The 17,463-nt window shown below is 34.1% G+C and overlaps 4 protein-coding genes across 7 annotated transcripts; 1 reads left to right on the top strand and 3 right to left on the bottom strand.

Moving 5' to 3' along the window:
• Positions 1-1,043: 1,043 nt before the first annotated feature.
• LOC145807968 (uncharacterized) lies at positions 1,044-3,642 on the bottom strand. 2 transcript variants are annotated; one of them, XM_082907113.1, is made up of 6 exons: positions 3,447-3,642; positions 3,301-3,350; positions 2,425-2,536; positions 2,140-2,253; positions 1,755-1,929; positions 1,044-1,543 (listed from the first exon to the last, which is right to left on the bottom strand). In XM_082907113.1, the coding sequence occupies exons 1-4, from the start codon at positions 3,513-3,515 to the stop codon at positions 2,224-2,226; spliced, it is 261 nt and encodes an 86-aa protein (XP_082763239.1). In that variant the 5' UTR covers positions 3,516-3,642; the 3' UTR covers positions 1,044-1,543; positions 1,755-1,929; positions 2,140-2,223. The 2 variants fall into 2 exon arrangements, with proteins under 2 accessions (XP_082763239.1, XP_082763238.1); XM_082907112.1 differs by lacking the exons at positions 1,044-1,543; positions 1,755-1,929 and having other exon boundaries at positions 2,210-2,536.
• Positions 1,261-1,939, bottom strand: LOC114306825 (putative protein phosphatase 2C 51). Its single transcript, XM_028252154.2, has 2 exons — positions 1,755-1,939; positions 1,261-1,543 (listed from the first exon to the last, which is right to left on the bottom strand). The coding sequence occupies exons 1-2, from the start codon at positions 1,937-1,939 to the stop codon at positions 1,261-1,263; spliced, it is 468 nt and encodes a 155-aa protein (XP_028107955.2).
• Positions 3,643-9,432: 5,790 nt separating the features above from the next.
• On the top strand, positions 9,433-11,492 carry LOC114306827 (putative protein phosphatase 2C 50). Its single transcript, XM_028252161.2, has 6 exons — positions 9,433-9,487; positions 10,073-10,304; positions 10,492-10,585; positions 10,702-10,843; positions 10,937-11,177; positions 11,270-11,492. Exons 2-6 carry the CDS (start codon positions 10,105-10,107, stop codon positions 11,292-11,294), a joined length of 702 nt encoding a protein of 233 aa, XP_028107962.2. The 5' UTR covers positions 9,433-9,487; positions 10,073-10,104; the 3' UTR covers positions 11,295-11,492.
• Positions 11,493-11,645: 153 nt separating this feature from the next.
• On the bottom strand, positions 11,646-15,582 carry LOC114306826 (putative protein phosphatase 2C 51). Of its 3 annotated transcripts, none has more exons than XM_028252158.2 (7): positions 15,448-15,582; positions 14,483-14,779; positions 13,689-13,914; positions 13,223-13,325; positions 13,001-13,142; positions 12,656-12,830; positions 11,646-12,384 (listed from the first exon to the last, which is right to left on the bottom strand). In XM_028252158.2, the coding sequence occupies exons 2-7, from the start codon at positions 14,754-14,756 to the stop codon at positions 12,072-12,074; spliced, it is 1,233 nt and encodes a 410-aa protein (XP_028107959.2). In that variant the 5' UTR covers positions 14,757-14,779; positions 15,448-15,582; the 3' UTR covers positions 11,646-12,071. The 3 variants fall into 3 exon arrangements, with proteins under 3 accessions (XP_028107959.2, XP_028107957.2, XP_028107958.2); XM_028252156.2 differs by having other exon boundaries at positions 15,443-15,578; XM_028252157.2 differs by having other exon boundaries at positions 15,294-15,477.
• Between the last annotated feature and the right edge of the window lie 1,881 nt (positions 15,583-17,463).

Below are 17,463 nucleotides of genomic sequence, written 5' to 3'. Positions count from 1 at the left end.
ATCTTCTTCTCTCTCTCTTCTTGTCTCTCTCTTTGTTTTTTGTTTTTTTTTTTTTCAACTTACTCACCAAAACGACATCGTTTTGGTGAGTTTTATTGTCAACCGTTGGATCTTCCACTCTAGGAGATCACTGTAGGGTTTCTACTCCAGAGGATCCTAATGCCAAACATATATTCCTCCAATAGAAATATCTACAATTTTTATTTATTTATTTATTTATTTATTTTGGGAAATATCTATTCCTTTTCTATCCACATCCAAAAGCAAAAAAGATATCTTCACAACCTTGCTTGAAATTTTTTACATTAAATTCCTTATCAAGCAAAATATTATTTTATGTGTTACAAATAAATTAGTTTGGTGCACTCACTTATATATTTTAAACCAATACATTAATGACAATTCAGATGCTAATTAAACTTCACTACTCAAACTTAACCACCCTTATATTACTAAATTTTTTAATTAAAATCACGAAAAAAAAAGGGGTAACTCTACTATCATATTATTGATTTTATGGTATTTTTAATATTTTATATTATAGATTTAGATCAATTTTTACGATATCCAATTACCACTTCACAGGTGATATTAATACTCCCAATGACCAAATTAAAGATGATTCCACAAAATCATGAAAAATTTCACTAGTGCCTGTTTGGTGCAGTTTAAAAGCTGCTTATTTTAGCTTTCAGCTTAATTTAAGCTACTTTGATGTGTTTAGTTTAACTTAACAATGCAGCTTATAGCTTTTTGTAAGTCAAAAATCAGCTTATTCTTTGAGTGAGGCAGGAGATGCTTAATTTATAAGTCAGAAATCAGTTTATATTCATAGTTATAAGGTATAAGCTGTTAAGGCATAAGCTATAAGCACTTTCCCACAACTCTACCAAACAGGGCCAAAGTCAGACACACTAGATCATGTAAGGCTTGACAACCTGTCCTCCCCCAATGTTTATGCAAGTCTTTGTAACCTTATACTTTTTTTTTTTTTTTTTTTTTTTTTTCATATTGCAGAAATATAAAATAAATCCAAGGAGGGGTAACAGAACATTATTATAATTATTATTTTTTTTTATAAAAGAAAAAGATAATAATGAGACAACTATTAGCCCTTCTGGGAATAAAAGAGAGAGGACCAAATTGAACTAGAATCTATATGTGCTGCTTATCTGACTAGAAAACATATTTACAAAGTTATCTAACTCATGTTCATCCCTAATTACAGAAAAGAAAAGTGTAAACAAAGCAATCAAGGTGCTAAAGCAGAAGAATCAATGCTACTCCACTCACTTCCTTACCTACAAGGGTTCTTGTGTTAAAACCAACTGACATTAGTGGAACTACAACAGCAAACAAATTATCAGTGCTGCCTTTCTCAAATGCGTTGTGGACGATGCAGTCTGCCAGTGAGGACAACAACAAACAAGAGGATTTTTGCTTCGACTTCTTGTTGCCTTGGAAATGTGCATCTTGTAAGAGATCACAGACATCCTTTGGCTCCAGACTTTCAAATATGCCATCCGATGCAACCACCAAATACCTGACAAAAACAAAAGGTGTTTTGAATGAGAAGGAAAAGAGACAAGAATTGGTGATGAACATTTTAGAAATGGTGGAAACTAGGGAAGACAAATCTTGGAGCTTGGTAACTATATAAATAGTGTAGGTGGAGACAGCAGGAATCAAAATTTGATAAATAAGAAAGAAAGAAGAAATCAAATTTAAGATTTCCTTTGTGTTGGGAACCATACATCTTTATAGGAACATCGCCAATAGCAGGTGTCATAGGAAAATGACCATTGATTAGAGGTGGATTCCACTCAGTGATATCACCACCAGCTGCTTCAATCCTGGCTCTCTCATCTTTTGTGTGTAGATTATGATCTCTTGTTAATTCCTTAGAAGCAAGATGCGCCTTTAAGGTACCTGTTGTCATTTCTAAGCGACATGAATTGATTGGGATCGAAATAATAAAGAAAATAAAGTCTGACAAATGTGTCTTGCATGTGTGCCCAATCTTTGATCCATATAATATTGTGCAAGAAATGAAAGAGAAGTATAATATCATTCTAGTATTTTTCTTATCACAAATTGAACAAAAGAAAAGTTTTAAAATATTAGCCAAAAGAAATTAACCATCAGCCTCATGATGCGGGTGAAGTTTCTCAGAGCAGAGAAGGGCTTTTGAGTCACCAACATTGGCCACTAAAATTTGACCATCTACCGGAAGGGCAATGACAGCTGTGGATCCTGAAAAAAAAATTGTTTTCTAAAGCTTCCTGAAAGTACAGAACCCGAAAACAAATTTAGGAGGAAGATGGCTAGCCTAATTTAAGAATGCGGGAAAAAGCAGGAAGAACCACAAGTTACACTCCCATACAAAGAAAGGGAGGAATAGAAATAAGAAAAAGTGGCACTTGCCTCGGGGAATGTTGAATCAATATCATAAATTGTTCTCTCCAGGGCTTGCTTCAAGATTCCCATGTGTGTCGATCCATCCAATATCACAGGCACTATTCCCTCAGAACTGTGCCTGCACCAACAAACAAGTTAACAAGAATTTGGATATAAATAAGAAGAGACATTTTACAATCCTTAGTTTTCTAAGGATTGTGCTTCTCCACTTACAACAAAAAGTGAATGGGTTAAAATTGTTCAACCATGTGGTACTGAACACGGTATTACTATTATAGTCAACAAATTAGCGAGGATTTGTTGTGATGCACGGGCTAACATAGCAACTTCTTGCATGCAGAACAAGCTACAAAAGTGCTTCATATGTAAGAACAATGCACGTTCTACTTTTTAAGTGCATTACATATGCCCGAAACTTTATCAAAGTATTCTTTGGATTTAAGAACGGAATCAGGATTTCATCATTGTAGGAGCCAAAAGATCAATAAAATTTTTTCATCATATATACAAACACACACACACACACATATATACATATATAAAATATGATAAAAATTAAATACCATAGAAGCCATATCTAATAAAATGAAGAAATTTTTTTAGTGCAAAATAGAAAGAGAATGCAAAATGAAAGAAAAATAAGATATATATTTTTTATGCTGAGGCCATTTTATATATAAAATAATATAGATATTTTTTAAATGTTATGACAAATAGCATTTTTCAAAGAAATACGGGCCCCGACCCCTCATAATCTTCTCTTAATTCCGTTACTGCTTGGATTAGAGAAGAAGGAAAGTGTGAGCATGGACTTGAAGACAGGTGAAGAGACAAACTGTTAACAAACATTTTAATGTCATGGTATGTTACAAAGGGACTCACCTCCCAAGTTCATCTTCATAATTATTTTGAAAAACCATATTGTCTTCTTCCTGCAATGCTAACCAGTCCATGAACGAGCCAAACATAGAGTCCACGAAAATAAAAATCTAACAGAAGTTTTGAGGCCGTTTCACTAGTTTCCTCACCGATATGGCCATCAAAGACAGCCACCACACCCAGCCTGACATCTTTAGGCCCATTTTTGCCTGCAGCATTGTCAAGTTCCAGAAACTTTATTTTTTTCTACTTAAGAGCAAAATAACCCGTATTGCTTATAATCATACAAGCGATTATAATATCAGTAAAGAGTATTGTGATTACTAAGCAACGGTATCTGCATATCAAGATTACATGAAAAACGATCCTCTTGATATTTCCTTCTTCCTGGAGTTGTAGCAAACTGGCAATTCATAATTTGATTTTGATGAGATTTGGGAGAAAGAACCCAATCTGGGCATTCTGGAGATCTAAAAACAGCGGGAGTACTACCTTCATCGTAGACCGCCATACACGATACTGATAATCCATAGGAAATTGGAATTGCAGGCATAACCACTCCTAATAGGAGTAAGAGCATCTCCAATGGTTATTGATATTTTGCTATTGCTATTGCTATAATTTGGCAATGAATAATGTTATTTTGTCAAATTATAGCAATGGTGTTCCAATGGTGATTTGCTATTTTTGGCAAATCTCAACCAACTTTCCCTCCAAATTTGTAGGTGTTGTTTGGATATAGGTTTTTTGTGATTTTATTTTTATTTATTTTTTGTCTTTTGTGACATTTTTTTACATGTTTGTTAAAAAAATTATATATTTATATTATTCCCAACTAGACAAATATAAAAAATTTAAAAAAATGAAAAATTGGAAAAAAAAAATTCAATACAATGTTCTTCATTTAATACAATGTTCTTCATTTAATAAAAAGACATTAAAAAAATTTCAATACAATGTTCTTCATTTAATAAAATTTCAATACAATATTCTAATAAAATTTAATAAAATTTCAATACAATATTCTAATAATATTTAAATTTAATATTCCAATACAATTTAATAAATTTTTAATTTTTTAATTTCAATTTTTTGTTAAAAATAATTTCAATTTATTACAAATAATTTCAACGGCTAATCATCCATCTATCTAGAACAATCCGTGCTTTCCAATATCTATCTACCTATACCTCTCCTTGTTGAGTCATATATCTATGGCACCAAGCTTTCTCTCTTTCTCTCTCTCTCTCCTCTCTCTTCATTCCCCTCCCCGATCTTCATCTCTCTCTCCTCTTTTTTCATCTCCTCTCCTTAAATCTTCCAAATCAAACCCTAACCAAGCCGATCTCTCTCCACTGATCTAGTTTCAGTCTCTCTCTATACCTCTCTCGGTCTCCATGGATGAACCCGAAGCTGGTTTCAGTCACCGATCGGTCTTCATCTACCTCTCTCTCTCTGTCTCACTCTATCCATCATCTCTCTGTCTTCGATCGGTGAATTTTGAACAGATCGGCGACTGTTTGAAACAGAGAGAGAGATGAGACTAGGTATATGATCTGTGTCAGTCGATAAATCTCTCAACAAGGACGATGAGACCAGGTTTTTTCTGAATCTGTTTTTTTTTTAATCTGTATTCTGAATCTGTTTTTTTTTTATCTGAATCTGAATCTGTTTTTTTTTTTAATCTGTTTTGTAATTTTTTTGAATCTATTCTGACGATGAGAGCATCTCAAATTTGGCAAATTATAGCAACCATTGGATCTATTTTGGCAAATTTGAATCTTTTTTTTTTTTGCCAAACCAGCTACCAAACCAGGTATAAAAATTCTGAATCTGTTTAACTATTTTTTTTTCTGTGAATCTGTAATTTTTTGATGAATTTGAATATGTGAATCTGTATTTGAATCTGTGAATCTTTGAATATGTAATTTGAATCTGTAATTTTTTTGATGAATTTTAATCTGTGAATCTTTGAATCTGAATTTTGGATCTGTAATTTTTTTCCTGTCAATCTGTGAATCTGTTTGATGAATTGGATGAGTTGGCGTGAAGGGAGGGAAGGAGGGAGGGAAACCGTTGGTTTATGGCTGAGGTGGCATGAATGGCAGCTGCCAAAGCTTGTGTCAAATTTGACACAAGCTTTGGCATTTCTCAAATTTGGCAGCTGCTATGTTTTGCCATTCGAGCATCAAAATTCAATGGCAGCTGCTATATATAGCAATGACAGCTCCAATGGCAAACCATTAGAGATGCTCTAACAAAACCTTAAGTTTACCCATTTTTAATTAGATGATCCAACTTTATTCCTGGAAAAAGGAAAGTGTGAAGAAAAAATTAATAGGCAAAAACATACAAGAAACAAATGCCTATTTGTTTAATACAAAGCAATTGAACTGGTCACAATTTACTAATATAATTTACAAAATAAACTAATTCGAGAATTTCCCTTCTTTATTTGATGCTTTTTTTGATTTTGATATTGCTTTGCATTTGAAAAATGCTTGGGAGCACTAATTAGTGCTCCCACTAATTAGGTGGCAGTGGATCCCGCCATTAATGATGTGATGTTTTGGTCTTGGAATTGTATTTTTTTTTTGTTTTTTTACTTTTTTAATACATTAGTGCTATTAGTGGTGATATTTTTAGTGGGATGAATCATTATTGTAATTTTTAATGCATATTTTTACATTTTATTTTATTGTAAACAAGTATCAAACCCTAAACACCCCGTCAAATTCGACTCAATGAAACCAATAGGCTACACCAGTGTGTCTAATCTAGCCAAATCAAATTACAAGAACAAAAACAAGTATCAATGCGAAAAAGTAGTAAACAAAATCTATTTGATTTCACTCCAAACGGATACTCGTTGAAGCCAAACAAGTTTTGAATTATGCACTGGGATGGATCAATGGCTAGGGTTTCACGTCATGCATTGGCCCTCAAATGTATCAAAGCGACGTAGTGTTAGTCGTTTTGAGACATTCGTGCTATTCAAATCATGAAAATTTGAGTTATCAAGCATTATTGTACAACTAAACCCCCGATCGTCTCTCTCTCTCTCTCTCTATCGTGTTCGAAGATCATGTTACACGCTTAATCGGATGGCTTCCATTGGTGTATAGCCCTCGTTTGGCACGAGAGAGTTTTAGGCCAAGTTTGGTATGAGACAAAAAGACAAAAAGTCAAAAAGTCACTATCCTATTTAAGTCACATCATCTTATTTAAGTCACATCACCTCTCTAACACATCACTTCAAACCCAACCCAAACCCAACCCATATTTCATAAAAAGTCAAAAAGTGCACTTATTTAGTCTTCCCAAACTAGGCCTTAGTTTAAAAGTCAAAAAATTATTAAAAAAATCAAAAAGTTTATAACCTATATAAAAAAGTCAAAGATTTCCTAATCTCTCTGTTTTTTGCATATCTTTTCATAAAAAATCATTTTAAACATACTAGTTTTTTTTTTATCTCGTATTTTAACTAAAAAATCAAAAAATTACTAAAATAACATGCTCCCAAACGAGGAACATAGTAGGCCAAAAATACCGCGCAAAAAATTTAGTATGCTTATTTGTTTGGTTCTAATTTTTTAAATTGAATTTTTTTTTAATTAATTTTTTTGTATTTTTTAATATTTTGAATAAATTTTTTATTTTTTAAATACGTTTAATATAAATATAATTAAAAAACATACTAATATTTGTGAATTTTCTAAATATAAAAAATATAGAAAAAAATATGAAAATTCAATGCATTTTCATATTCACGTGTATTTATTGATTTTTTAAAATATTTTACTTTTTAGGTTATGTCTAAGTTAGGTGCGTAAAAAATTTGCTTAAAATATTTAAAAATTTTAATAAAATCAAAAGCACAAAAAATAAAAAACTTAATTTTCAAAAAATTGAATTCAGAAAATTAGAACCAAACAATTGTATTTCTTTTTATTAGGGGGAGTTTTTTTCAAGGTCTTTGGTATTAAGATTTTATAAGATAAAGGATATGTAACGTTTTCATAGTAGTTGGGGTCTTTCAATATTTTTCCAGAAAAATTTCAATTCAGAGAAATTTCAAACAATTTTTGTGTTTTGAAATTTCTCTGATTTACTCAATTTCTCTAATTTTTTCTATGTTTTCAAATTTTCTTTGTGTTTTGAAATTTCTCTGATTTGCTCACAAATTTCTCTAATTTCCTCACAATTTTCATCGTGTTTTGATCAATTTTTTTTTCTGATTGGTATACAATTTTCTCTATGCTTTGATCAAACTAAAGAAAATTGTGTTTTAACTCAACCAAAAAAAATTGATCAAAAAGACAACACAACATCGTCGGTCTCTGTATATCTATATATTCATATCTTCTCTCTCTAAAATTTTTGTACAAACAGTATCCGATCATTGTAACAGAAAAAATATATGTTGCAATATGGAACCAAACACATACTTGGCAACTCCAAGTAACCATGTCTGCGGAGCTGTTAAAAGCCGAGACATGGGAACCACAAACCATTACCTCATTAAAAGTTGAGAAGCAAAGGTCCTCCACTACCATAACCGATAAGTATGTTGGGAATCAATATGGGCTTCCAAAATGGCGAGGTAAGCTCTCAGGAAGAATTGGCTTGTAAGGCTCACCTGTGAAGGGATCAAACCTAATTGGGGTCGTGTATGTTGACAATCAACAGCAGCTATATGCGGTATTGGAAGTGGTTCTGTTGGTAAGGGACAGTTGGAGGCGCCATTTGTGGAGGGACCAAGGTCGTTCCTGGTTGTATCATTGTCAAGATCCTTACTTTGAAGAAAATGGAGAGACAGAATGAGAGAGTTGGTATGATATAAACGCGTGAGTGAGATCTCATAATAAAGGGATGAGGGACTTTAGATTATTAAAAAAAAAATATTGTGGATTTCATTATTAAAAGTTAGATAAGAATGTTAGACTAAATATCTATACAACAATGATTCATCCCCCTTTTCCTCCCACCCCTTTAACCCCTCTCTCTCTCATTGGTTACATTTTCTTTTTCTTTTTCTTTTTTTTCCTGCTCCTCCAACCACCACCCGCCACATGGCAAAAAGAGGGTGAGGGGGTGACCCCCAAAAGAGGGTCCCAAGCATTATTCATATCTATAACACTATATAAACTAGTAATAAAATATGAATTAATCTAATTAATTTTGGTATTCAAATATGAATTAAAGAGTTGATGTAACAGACACAAATAACACTATAACTAGAAGTCCGATTTTTACTCAAGTACATAGATTTACAAAATCTAGTCCAAAAATATTAGATTTATAAAATCTATCTAGTCCAAAAAGACATAGTAAATCTGTTTGATATATAAAAAAATAATTTTTAAATTAATAATAAACTTTATAAATATTAAAAAGCAAAGTCATAACTTTTCTTATATTTATAATAAATAATAATTTTGAGAGAGACCAGTGACGTGTGATTTCTCATATATATATAATCTATAAACACAATGGTTTGCTATTCTTTTGACGTGGGTTAGCATAAGTCTTGTTTCCCATACAACTTGGGTGACATTACAAGTATTTTTTCCTCACAACTTTTGTGATTTCTTCTCGACTTTCAAATTCTCTCTCTCAATATTATATATATATATATATATATATATATATATATATATAAATGTTTCTTTGTGCGGCTTTGCAGAGGTGAAATTTTAATGTTATAATAAAAACAAGCTAATTAAATGGAAAGACAACGACTAGAAGTTGTGTTAATAATCTTGTTGGGATTGTTTGTTTACGTAAATTCATGCACCATTAATGGAGAAACTGAAACTGGGAAAACTGTGTCATGCATGATGGTTTACAATGAAGGTGGGGCGCCTGCCGTTCTTGAGTCTCCTCAATGTCGCGGAGGAGCCATCACAACATGAACTGTGAGTCTGCTAGACTTTAGGGACGAAGAAAGGAGCAAGGATCCTCTAGAGTGATTTTTCTCTAAAGTTTCCTAAAGTGCTACAGTGTATGGTTGAGATTTACTGGCAAGTCACATCAATTTTTCTGATGTGACTTGCCAATAAATCTCAACCATACACTGTAGCACTTTAGGAAATTTTAGGGAAATTTCACTCTAGAAGATCCTTGGTGCGAAGAAAGTACCAAGAGGATCGTGTTTTCTGCGATCTCCATATTCCAATTCTATTTTATGGTAATCTCTAAATTTCTTTCAACTTTTTTACTTTTTATTTGGTATAGTTTATTGAGTCTGTTTATAGCCACATTAGAGATATATTTAAATTCTTGCATGCCAATGTACAAATTAAAAGCAAGAGTGTAAGTAAAGAGAAAATTATTCAATAGTTTGTTTTAGAACACCATAGTCTCAACTAATTCCATAAAAGATAATAGATGAGACCGACTTCATACCCACCTAGTCAAATAACGTAAGTCAAATCACCTCTGCACATATGGTAATTACTGTTATTATTAATTTGAGAATACCACGTCAAACATATTATTGAGTTTGTACAAAACTTGATGTGCTAAAACTTGTGAGATGTGTGTGCTCGTGGAAAATTATTGTAAATTTACTTTTCTTATCTTAAGTATTTAAAAGAGTCATGACTGATTTTTGTGAGATCCGAATCCTCTTTTAACACTTTCTTCATCCAACCACAATTTAACATCACCAGCTATGATTTTTGGATAAATTGCGATATGATGGTTAGATAAAAAAAAAAAAGTGTAGAAGAAAATCATCTTCCGATGAGTTTGACATTTAACGATGATGAAGGTAAAAATGGAGTGAAGGAAGTTAGAATTGGCATGGTTGCAGTCTTTGATGGTCATGCCGGAGCTGAAGCAGGTGAAATGGCATCGAAGCTCCTGTCGGATTACTTCTTGCTACACACAAATTTTATTCGTCATGAGGCTTCATTTTCACTTACATTTAAGAAAAACTACAATGGAAGCTCTCTGTTTAAGGAAGAAGATTATTCGGATCAGCTTGATTCAATTGTTGAAAGGTGTGTATTCTTCCATGTACATACGACATTTGTTGTATAGATTCACGTGAGGTAAAAAAATTTAAGAAATTTATCCGGTGGCATATTATTTTTCAAGTATTTATGTTTGATATTTTTCAACTGACTGTACACAGCGTAGATTTTCACATCCAAACTTGCTCACATATATGCCTTGATTTTACCTTAGCTATGCTCTACCTCTGACTGAATCAATGCATATGGAAATTTTGAAAGAAGCACTGGTGAGAACAATCCATGATATTGATACAACATTTTCCAAGGTAACTGTTTCTTACAAAAACAACCTTTTTTGTTTTGTTCTTCAACTTTCTAGTATTCTGTATTTTAATTAATACATGTGACCCATTTTTGTTTTGTTTCTTCCATTATCTTGTAGGAAGCTTCAGAAAACAATCTTGTTTCCGGATCTACGGCCACAGTTGTTCTTTTAGTAGATGGTCATATTTTAGCCGCACATGTTGGTGACTCAAAGGCTCTTCTTTGTTCAGAGAAATTCAACACTCCAGATGAGGTTCAAGGTCGAATTCTTACTGTAATATATATATATATATATATATTGATCTGAAGCATGTTTTGTGTAAATTTTTGTTTAAACTCGTGCAACGCAACAGGTACTTTACTGAGAGAATTCAAGAGAAGAAGAAGAATAGGCTGTAAAGATATGAGATTAGCTGCTTCTAATGGGTTGACCCGGCTTTCTGCCGAGGAACTAACAAGAGATCATCATCCAGATCAAGTTGATGAAAGATTGCGAATTGAAGCGTGTGGCGGTCATGTTGATTGGACCTATGTGCTTCGTGTCAATGGCCAGCTAGCTGTGTCAAGGTCTATTGGTGATGTAAAATTCAAAAGGTTTGGAATATTTAGTCTGTTATATAATATAAATTTGGAAAAAAAAATAAAAAAAATTCTTGCTAATTTATGTTTTTGTGAATTGTGGTCAGCTATGGTGTCCTAATCTTCGCCTGAGGTAATGGACTGGCGACCGTTAACCCTGAACGACAGCTACTTAGTGGTTTCATCTGATGGAATATACGAAAAGCTTACCGTCCAAGATGTCTCTGATCTTTTGCCATACGGACATTCCAAAGGTTATGAAATGTTGAAGCTGTTCCCTTCGTGCCATTATCCATCAGCCGAATGCATAGTAAAGACTGCCTCGGAAGAAGGCAGCATGGATAACTTGTCAGCCATTGTGGTTCCATTGAAGTCAGCTGGTCTTCTGTCTAAGAACCTGCAAAATAGAAGCAGCAATGACGAAGCATTCAGTCTTCAGCTTTGCATTACTTAGGATATTGTACAGTAATGACAATATACTAATTGGTTGAATTGGATTTTATTTTATTTTTATTATCAACCGGCACGAGATGAGCTACAAAATTTACAAATATTATGCGAAGTATGTTAAACTGGACATTCACGGGTACATCATCACTATTCTACACTCAAATGTATTGACAAAAAAAATTCTTTTCCTTTCCCTTGAACAAATCCTAGGTCCCAGACATGGCATGGTAGTATTCTACCCACAATGTAGCGATTATAAAAAATATTAAAAAAAAAACTCCAAAACCTCAATAGTACATGAAAACTCTAAAACTCTAACTTTCAAAAGTTATCAATCCTATCTCAAATGAGTTTCAGAGCAAATGAAAAACATGCTCTGTTTGTCAAAGTAGAAACTTGAAGAATATTGATCTGATTGCAGATGCCTTTTGAAAGGCTAATATGGCTGATTTTCCAAAATCACAAATTCTGTCCAGCGGGTTCTTCGGGAAAACCAGTAAAATTCAGTGGAATTACAACAGCTGACAAGTTGTCCCTACTGCCTTTCTTGAACGCTTTGTTGACAATGCGGTCAGCCAATGAGGAAGAGGATGAACATGAACATGAGCTTTTGGACGTTTCATTTACTTGGACATTTGCATCCCATAAAAGATCACAAACTTTCTGTGGTTTCAAACTCTCGAAGATGCCATCAGATGCAACAACCAAATAGCAATCATTGGCAGTTAAATGCCGCCAACCTATCACTTCAGGCACCGGACTAACACCATATCTGACAGTTAAAAACAAAATAAACTGTGAGAAAACATCTCATCCCTAGTTATATCAGCCATGTAATAATGATCAGGGCAAAGTTCACACGTTTGACAGAGAATGATAATATCAGAGATCGGCAATGGGCTCACCAAAACTATTTGAAAATTACATAATTCTCATCATTACCATAGGATGATGGCTAAAGAGCAGAACTAACAGCAAAACATAAAAAAGTGAAGAGGAAAAAGATGAGCAGACTAAGCTAACTTTAGCTTCCGAAAATTCACCTTTTTAAGTACACATCACCAATAGATCGGGATACAGCTAAGATACCATTGACACGAGGCACACCCCACAAACGTACAAACCCACCAGCAGCTTCTATTCGGGCTCTCTCATCATCTCTATCTGGATGATGATCCCTTGTCAGTTCTTCCACATCAAGCACTGTTATTGAAGCACCTGTTATGTCCAAATGGCTTGAAATAAGACTTCTAATTATGGGTATACATTTAGATTAGTTGTCATATGCTAATAACATGCAAGACAAGTGTATTTTTTTTAATCTAGCAGTGCCTAGTGAATGTGAGTCCAACCACAAAGGGACTTGATAATAACGGGAAGAATTAGACCTTCATCCCCCAAAGCAGACTTGATTTTCTCTGAGCACAGGAGTGCTTTTGAATCACCAACACTAGCAACTAAAATTTGACCATCCACCAAGAGAACGATGGTGGCAGTGGATCCAGATATATATCTGTTATTGAAAGCTTCCTGGGAATGTAGGATGATCACAACAAACTAATGAGAAACACTTGTTTTGAGAAAGAAAAATGTAAAGACTGAATACTTACCAGTGAAAATTTTGTATCGATATCATGAATTGTCCTCAACAAAGCCTTCTGCAGAATTTCATGCATTGATTCATCACCAGATACAGGTAGACCTTCATCAGAACTATGACGACATAACAAAAATAAATCAGATATCACTAACCAATGCTAAAGGTGGTATTTTTATTTTAAAATGTCATACGGGTCGATATTTGAACAATATAAATAATACACAAACAAAACAAAAAATAAAATTTAAAAGTTCAAGTGGATGCAATAATAAAACTACAGAAATCTCAGAAAAATGGTCACCATGTGGATAAAATAGAAATACTGAAATGCAATTATAAGCAGAGAAGTTTAAGATGACTATGCAAATAAATTCAAAAGCAAAAACTATGTTTGAGAATAAAAGCTTCAAAATTCTGGGGAAATTTTTTTAATTTTTTTGTAACCCCTGTAATAGTCAAAGTACTCGAGGAGACACCTTACAAGATTTAAACTACCATTCCCTGCTTTGTATTTGTTAGGCCCTTGAACAACTAAATCATGTTCTGCTTTCAAAGACAATGCTTGTTTGTATGTGTTGAATACAACATGCAAGAAAAAGTAACCCAAGAAGTTCTCTGAAGCCATCTCACTTGCCTCCTTGCCACCATGACCATCAAATACTGCGGCTACACCAACAAAAACTTCCTTAGGCCCATCTTTGCCTGTAACAAAACAAACACAAAAAAATTAGCTTTAGTCATTTAAATCAAAACATTCACCATATAGGCATGTACAAAATATTTTATCACAATCAAACAAATATGGTCAATATATATGCATTGCATTGTTAGAAAGTAACCTTATTGCCTTTTATTAAATCTTTTATGAGCTTCATGATTATAAAAAAAAAAAAAAAAAAAAAAAAAAACTAATGTTAAACCTTAATTGTTTATTAGATCAATGAAGCAGATAAGAAATTATAAGGCCTTATTTGTCATAACCTAAAAAAGTTAAAAAGTCAAAAAGTTACTATCCTATTTAAGTCACATCATCTTATTTAAATCATATCACATCTCTACCACATCACTTCAAACCTAACCCATATTTCATAAAAAGTCAAAAAGTACACTTATTTAGAAACATCCCAAATAACTCCTAAATTTAATTATGATTATGATAAAGTCCTGCCAGACTACTTACAACAAAATAACCATCCATATATATATATATATATATATATCCTATCCTAACTATGAAAAAAACTAGGAAACATTTGGAGATTGGGGATACCAAGAAAGGGAATGTTCATTTCAAGATTGCAAGTAATGCGATCCTCTTGATACTCCCTATGCCCTTGAAGTGTGGCAAACTGGCAATTCCCAGTTTGATTTTGAGATTGAGTGGAGACGTGCCATTGCGGACACTCTGGAGACTCTAAAACAGCCGAAGCGCCACCTTCATCGTAAACCATCATACAGGATACAGATACCTCATGAGTAGCAGATGAAGAAATTGCAGAAAGAAATATTCCTAAAAGTACTACAATCTTAAATCTTTTCGTCATCAATTTCTTATCAAATTGCTCTCCTGAAAAGAAAGAATACCAGAAAAAATTAAATAAATAAATAAAGAACATAATTTGGGGAAAATAAATTCAAACTAAATGAAATGGAATGTGGAAGATAAGGCTTTCCATTTAATTACTTTAGTCTAAAGATGATAATTCACTATCATACATGGAACTACATAGATATATAAACAATCTAGTATTTGTGGATAGCATACTAATATAAGAACATGATATGGTTCTTCAAAATCTACAAAGCATAGGATTTGCAAGGCATATGAATGTAAACTACTAATCAATTAAACAAATGTACCAGTAAGAAAAAACAAAAAATATTAAACAAATCTAACAGTGCAATCTCAGATACATGGGAAAAACATACACGAGAAAAAAAAATTAATACCCAAAGAAAACTCTTAAAATTTAAATAAAGATGAATGTGGTAACAGGAATTTTTTTGTTTTTTTTTTTTTGGAACTTCTTCGAACGAATCCTTTTTTACCAAGGATGATTCGATGAAATTACTGGTCTCACCTTTTATGTGCAATCACAAAATTAAGAAGAAAGTATCATAGAATCTCACAAGAAACAGTCATACATAGTGCCCTAGAATATGCCTCTACTATATACACATATATATATATATATAGAGAGAGAGAGAGAGAGAGAGAGAGAAAGAATACTCTACGCAGGGATCTGGAATGTCGAGATAATTGACGCTTCTTCCATCAGCCATCGCTGAGTAATCCAATCCAAACGAAGCTGCTTCTGTCACTGCCAATAGGAAAATTGCCTTTTCAGTTGTTCGCTCGCTTTAAGCCCCTTTTTTTACGGGTTTTTTTTTTTTTTTTTTTTTAATAAAAAAATATTATGTATATATATTTTAAATTTTGGATCCGTAATATATGGGAAACACTATTTTGACCATTTTGACTTTTTATTTTATTTTATTTATGACATTATTTCTTTGTTTTTTTAATATATATATTTTTAAAAGTTAAAAAAAGTTAAAGTTAACTTTTAACCTATTTCTCAAAATACCTGTGCGTATTGAACACCGTATTAGATGATTGTGGATCGAAGCTCCGCACTTGATTATATTATCCAAGAATTGAGGCCCTGCAACAAGGAGCACCATCAGAGCTGCCCGACCGGGGTTGGCCGGATGACCCATCCGGTGTGGGAATGAGTAATTGGAGAAGAAGTCAGGTGCTCTCTAAGTATAGAGAGTTAATTTTCAGTGAGTAGGGTTTAGCTTAGATCAGCTAACTTCAATGTGAAATCAATGTAGTTTATATATAACTCCTTACTTGTTACCCAAGATGGTTTTATGGAGCTGTGGTGCTGCCAGCTTTCCTTTTAGCACTGGCCAATGTTGGGGACCATCTGGTAGTTGTCATAGGTGCTTATACTCATTGTAGCCATGCTGATAACTAACCACATTCTTTTGGTTAACTATTTCCGTGATTCTAGGTATAGGGGACCAGCTGAGGTGGCAACTTGTACATGCAAATACTCACAGCTTCCACATTTCTCTAGTATGTTCCTTCGTCTCAGTATTGTGTGTCTCAACTCGGCCCTCTATGGGATTACTTGTGGAGATGGACTGGCCCAGTATGATGTCTTTGTGTGGGCTCAGCCCCTTTTGGGTTCTATCCAAGGGTCAGGTCCTGCGGCTCGGCCTAGTCCAACATCATGGCTAGACTGATCTTTTCACCACAGATTGGGCCTAGGTGGACTTGGGTGGATTGTTGACAATGTGATTGGGTTGAACTGACTAGCCTAATTGCTTATCCTGGTTCTCAGATCTTGAGTCTAATGGATTGGGCCGACCCAGGGATAGGATCCGACCCATTTCATATTTAGCCCCTTCATTTGCCCCTAGCTCGCGTTAAGGTTTCCCTTGGAGGAAGCTATTACTCTATACTCCAAACATCGCGTCGTGTCGTTTCAAATCTGTCCCAATTCGGCCTTGGTAACGGTTCGATCCTGACACCTACCCCCTGCATGTGTCCTTTCATGGGGACACGTGGCGGCGTGGTACTAGTGCACAGAGATAGTGCGTCGATTCCATGCTGATGGTTGTGATTTATGTACCTTCACGTCGGTTGGTGCAATAAATGCTCTAGATTCATCAATCCAAATCCCTTCATCTGTTTTGCAAAATTTCTAGAGAGTCCAAAACCCTTTCCGTTCCTCCAAGTTGGTCTCGTCGGTGCTCTGTCCAAATGTTCCACGGCCGTTCTCGTTTCGGTGCCGCCTACTTGCCACTGCAATCTCTGTAAGTTCCCTTTAGAGTCTTCTTTTCTTATCTCTCTCTTTATTTTCTTTTTCTTTTTTGTCTTGATCGCCCTCTTTGGCCCTTACGCCATTGTCTTCGACGTCTGGTTTTATTTTATGCCTAGTCTGAGTTTTGTCTTTGTACCATTAGGACTGTTTAATGGGGAAGTTTCGACCATTAGTTGATACTCCTGAGGCTATGGCCATGTTTCGCTGAGATTACAGTATCCCTAATGACGTGACCCTTTTGCTAGCAAAGGTTGGCACCAAGCGCATGGACACTAGGAGTACTGTGGCCTTCCTAGTCGCAGCCATTGTTGAGGGAGGGGTTTGGTTTCCCCTCGACCCTTTGGTGCGCCGATTCTTGCACCAAGTTCAACTTATCCCTATGCAGGTGTCTGTTAATCTGTTTCAAGTCATCTGC

Source organism: Camellia sinensis, chromosome 14 (assembly GCF_055761805.1).
Source record: "Camellia sinensis isolate YWXY chromosome 14, ASM5576180v1, whole genome shotgun sequence".
Taxonomy (NCBI): domain Eukaryota; kingdom Viridiplantae; phylum Streptophyta; class Magnoliopsida; order Ericales; family Theaceae; genus Camellia; species Camellia sinensis.
Note: the sequence above shows the minus strand (reverse complement) of the source record. Positions and strands in the feature narration are given on the sequence as shown.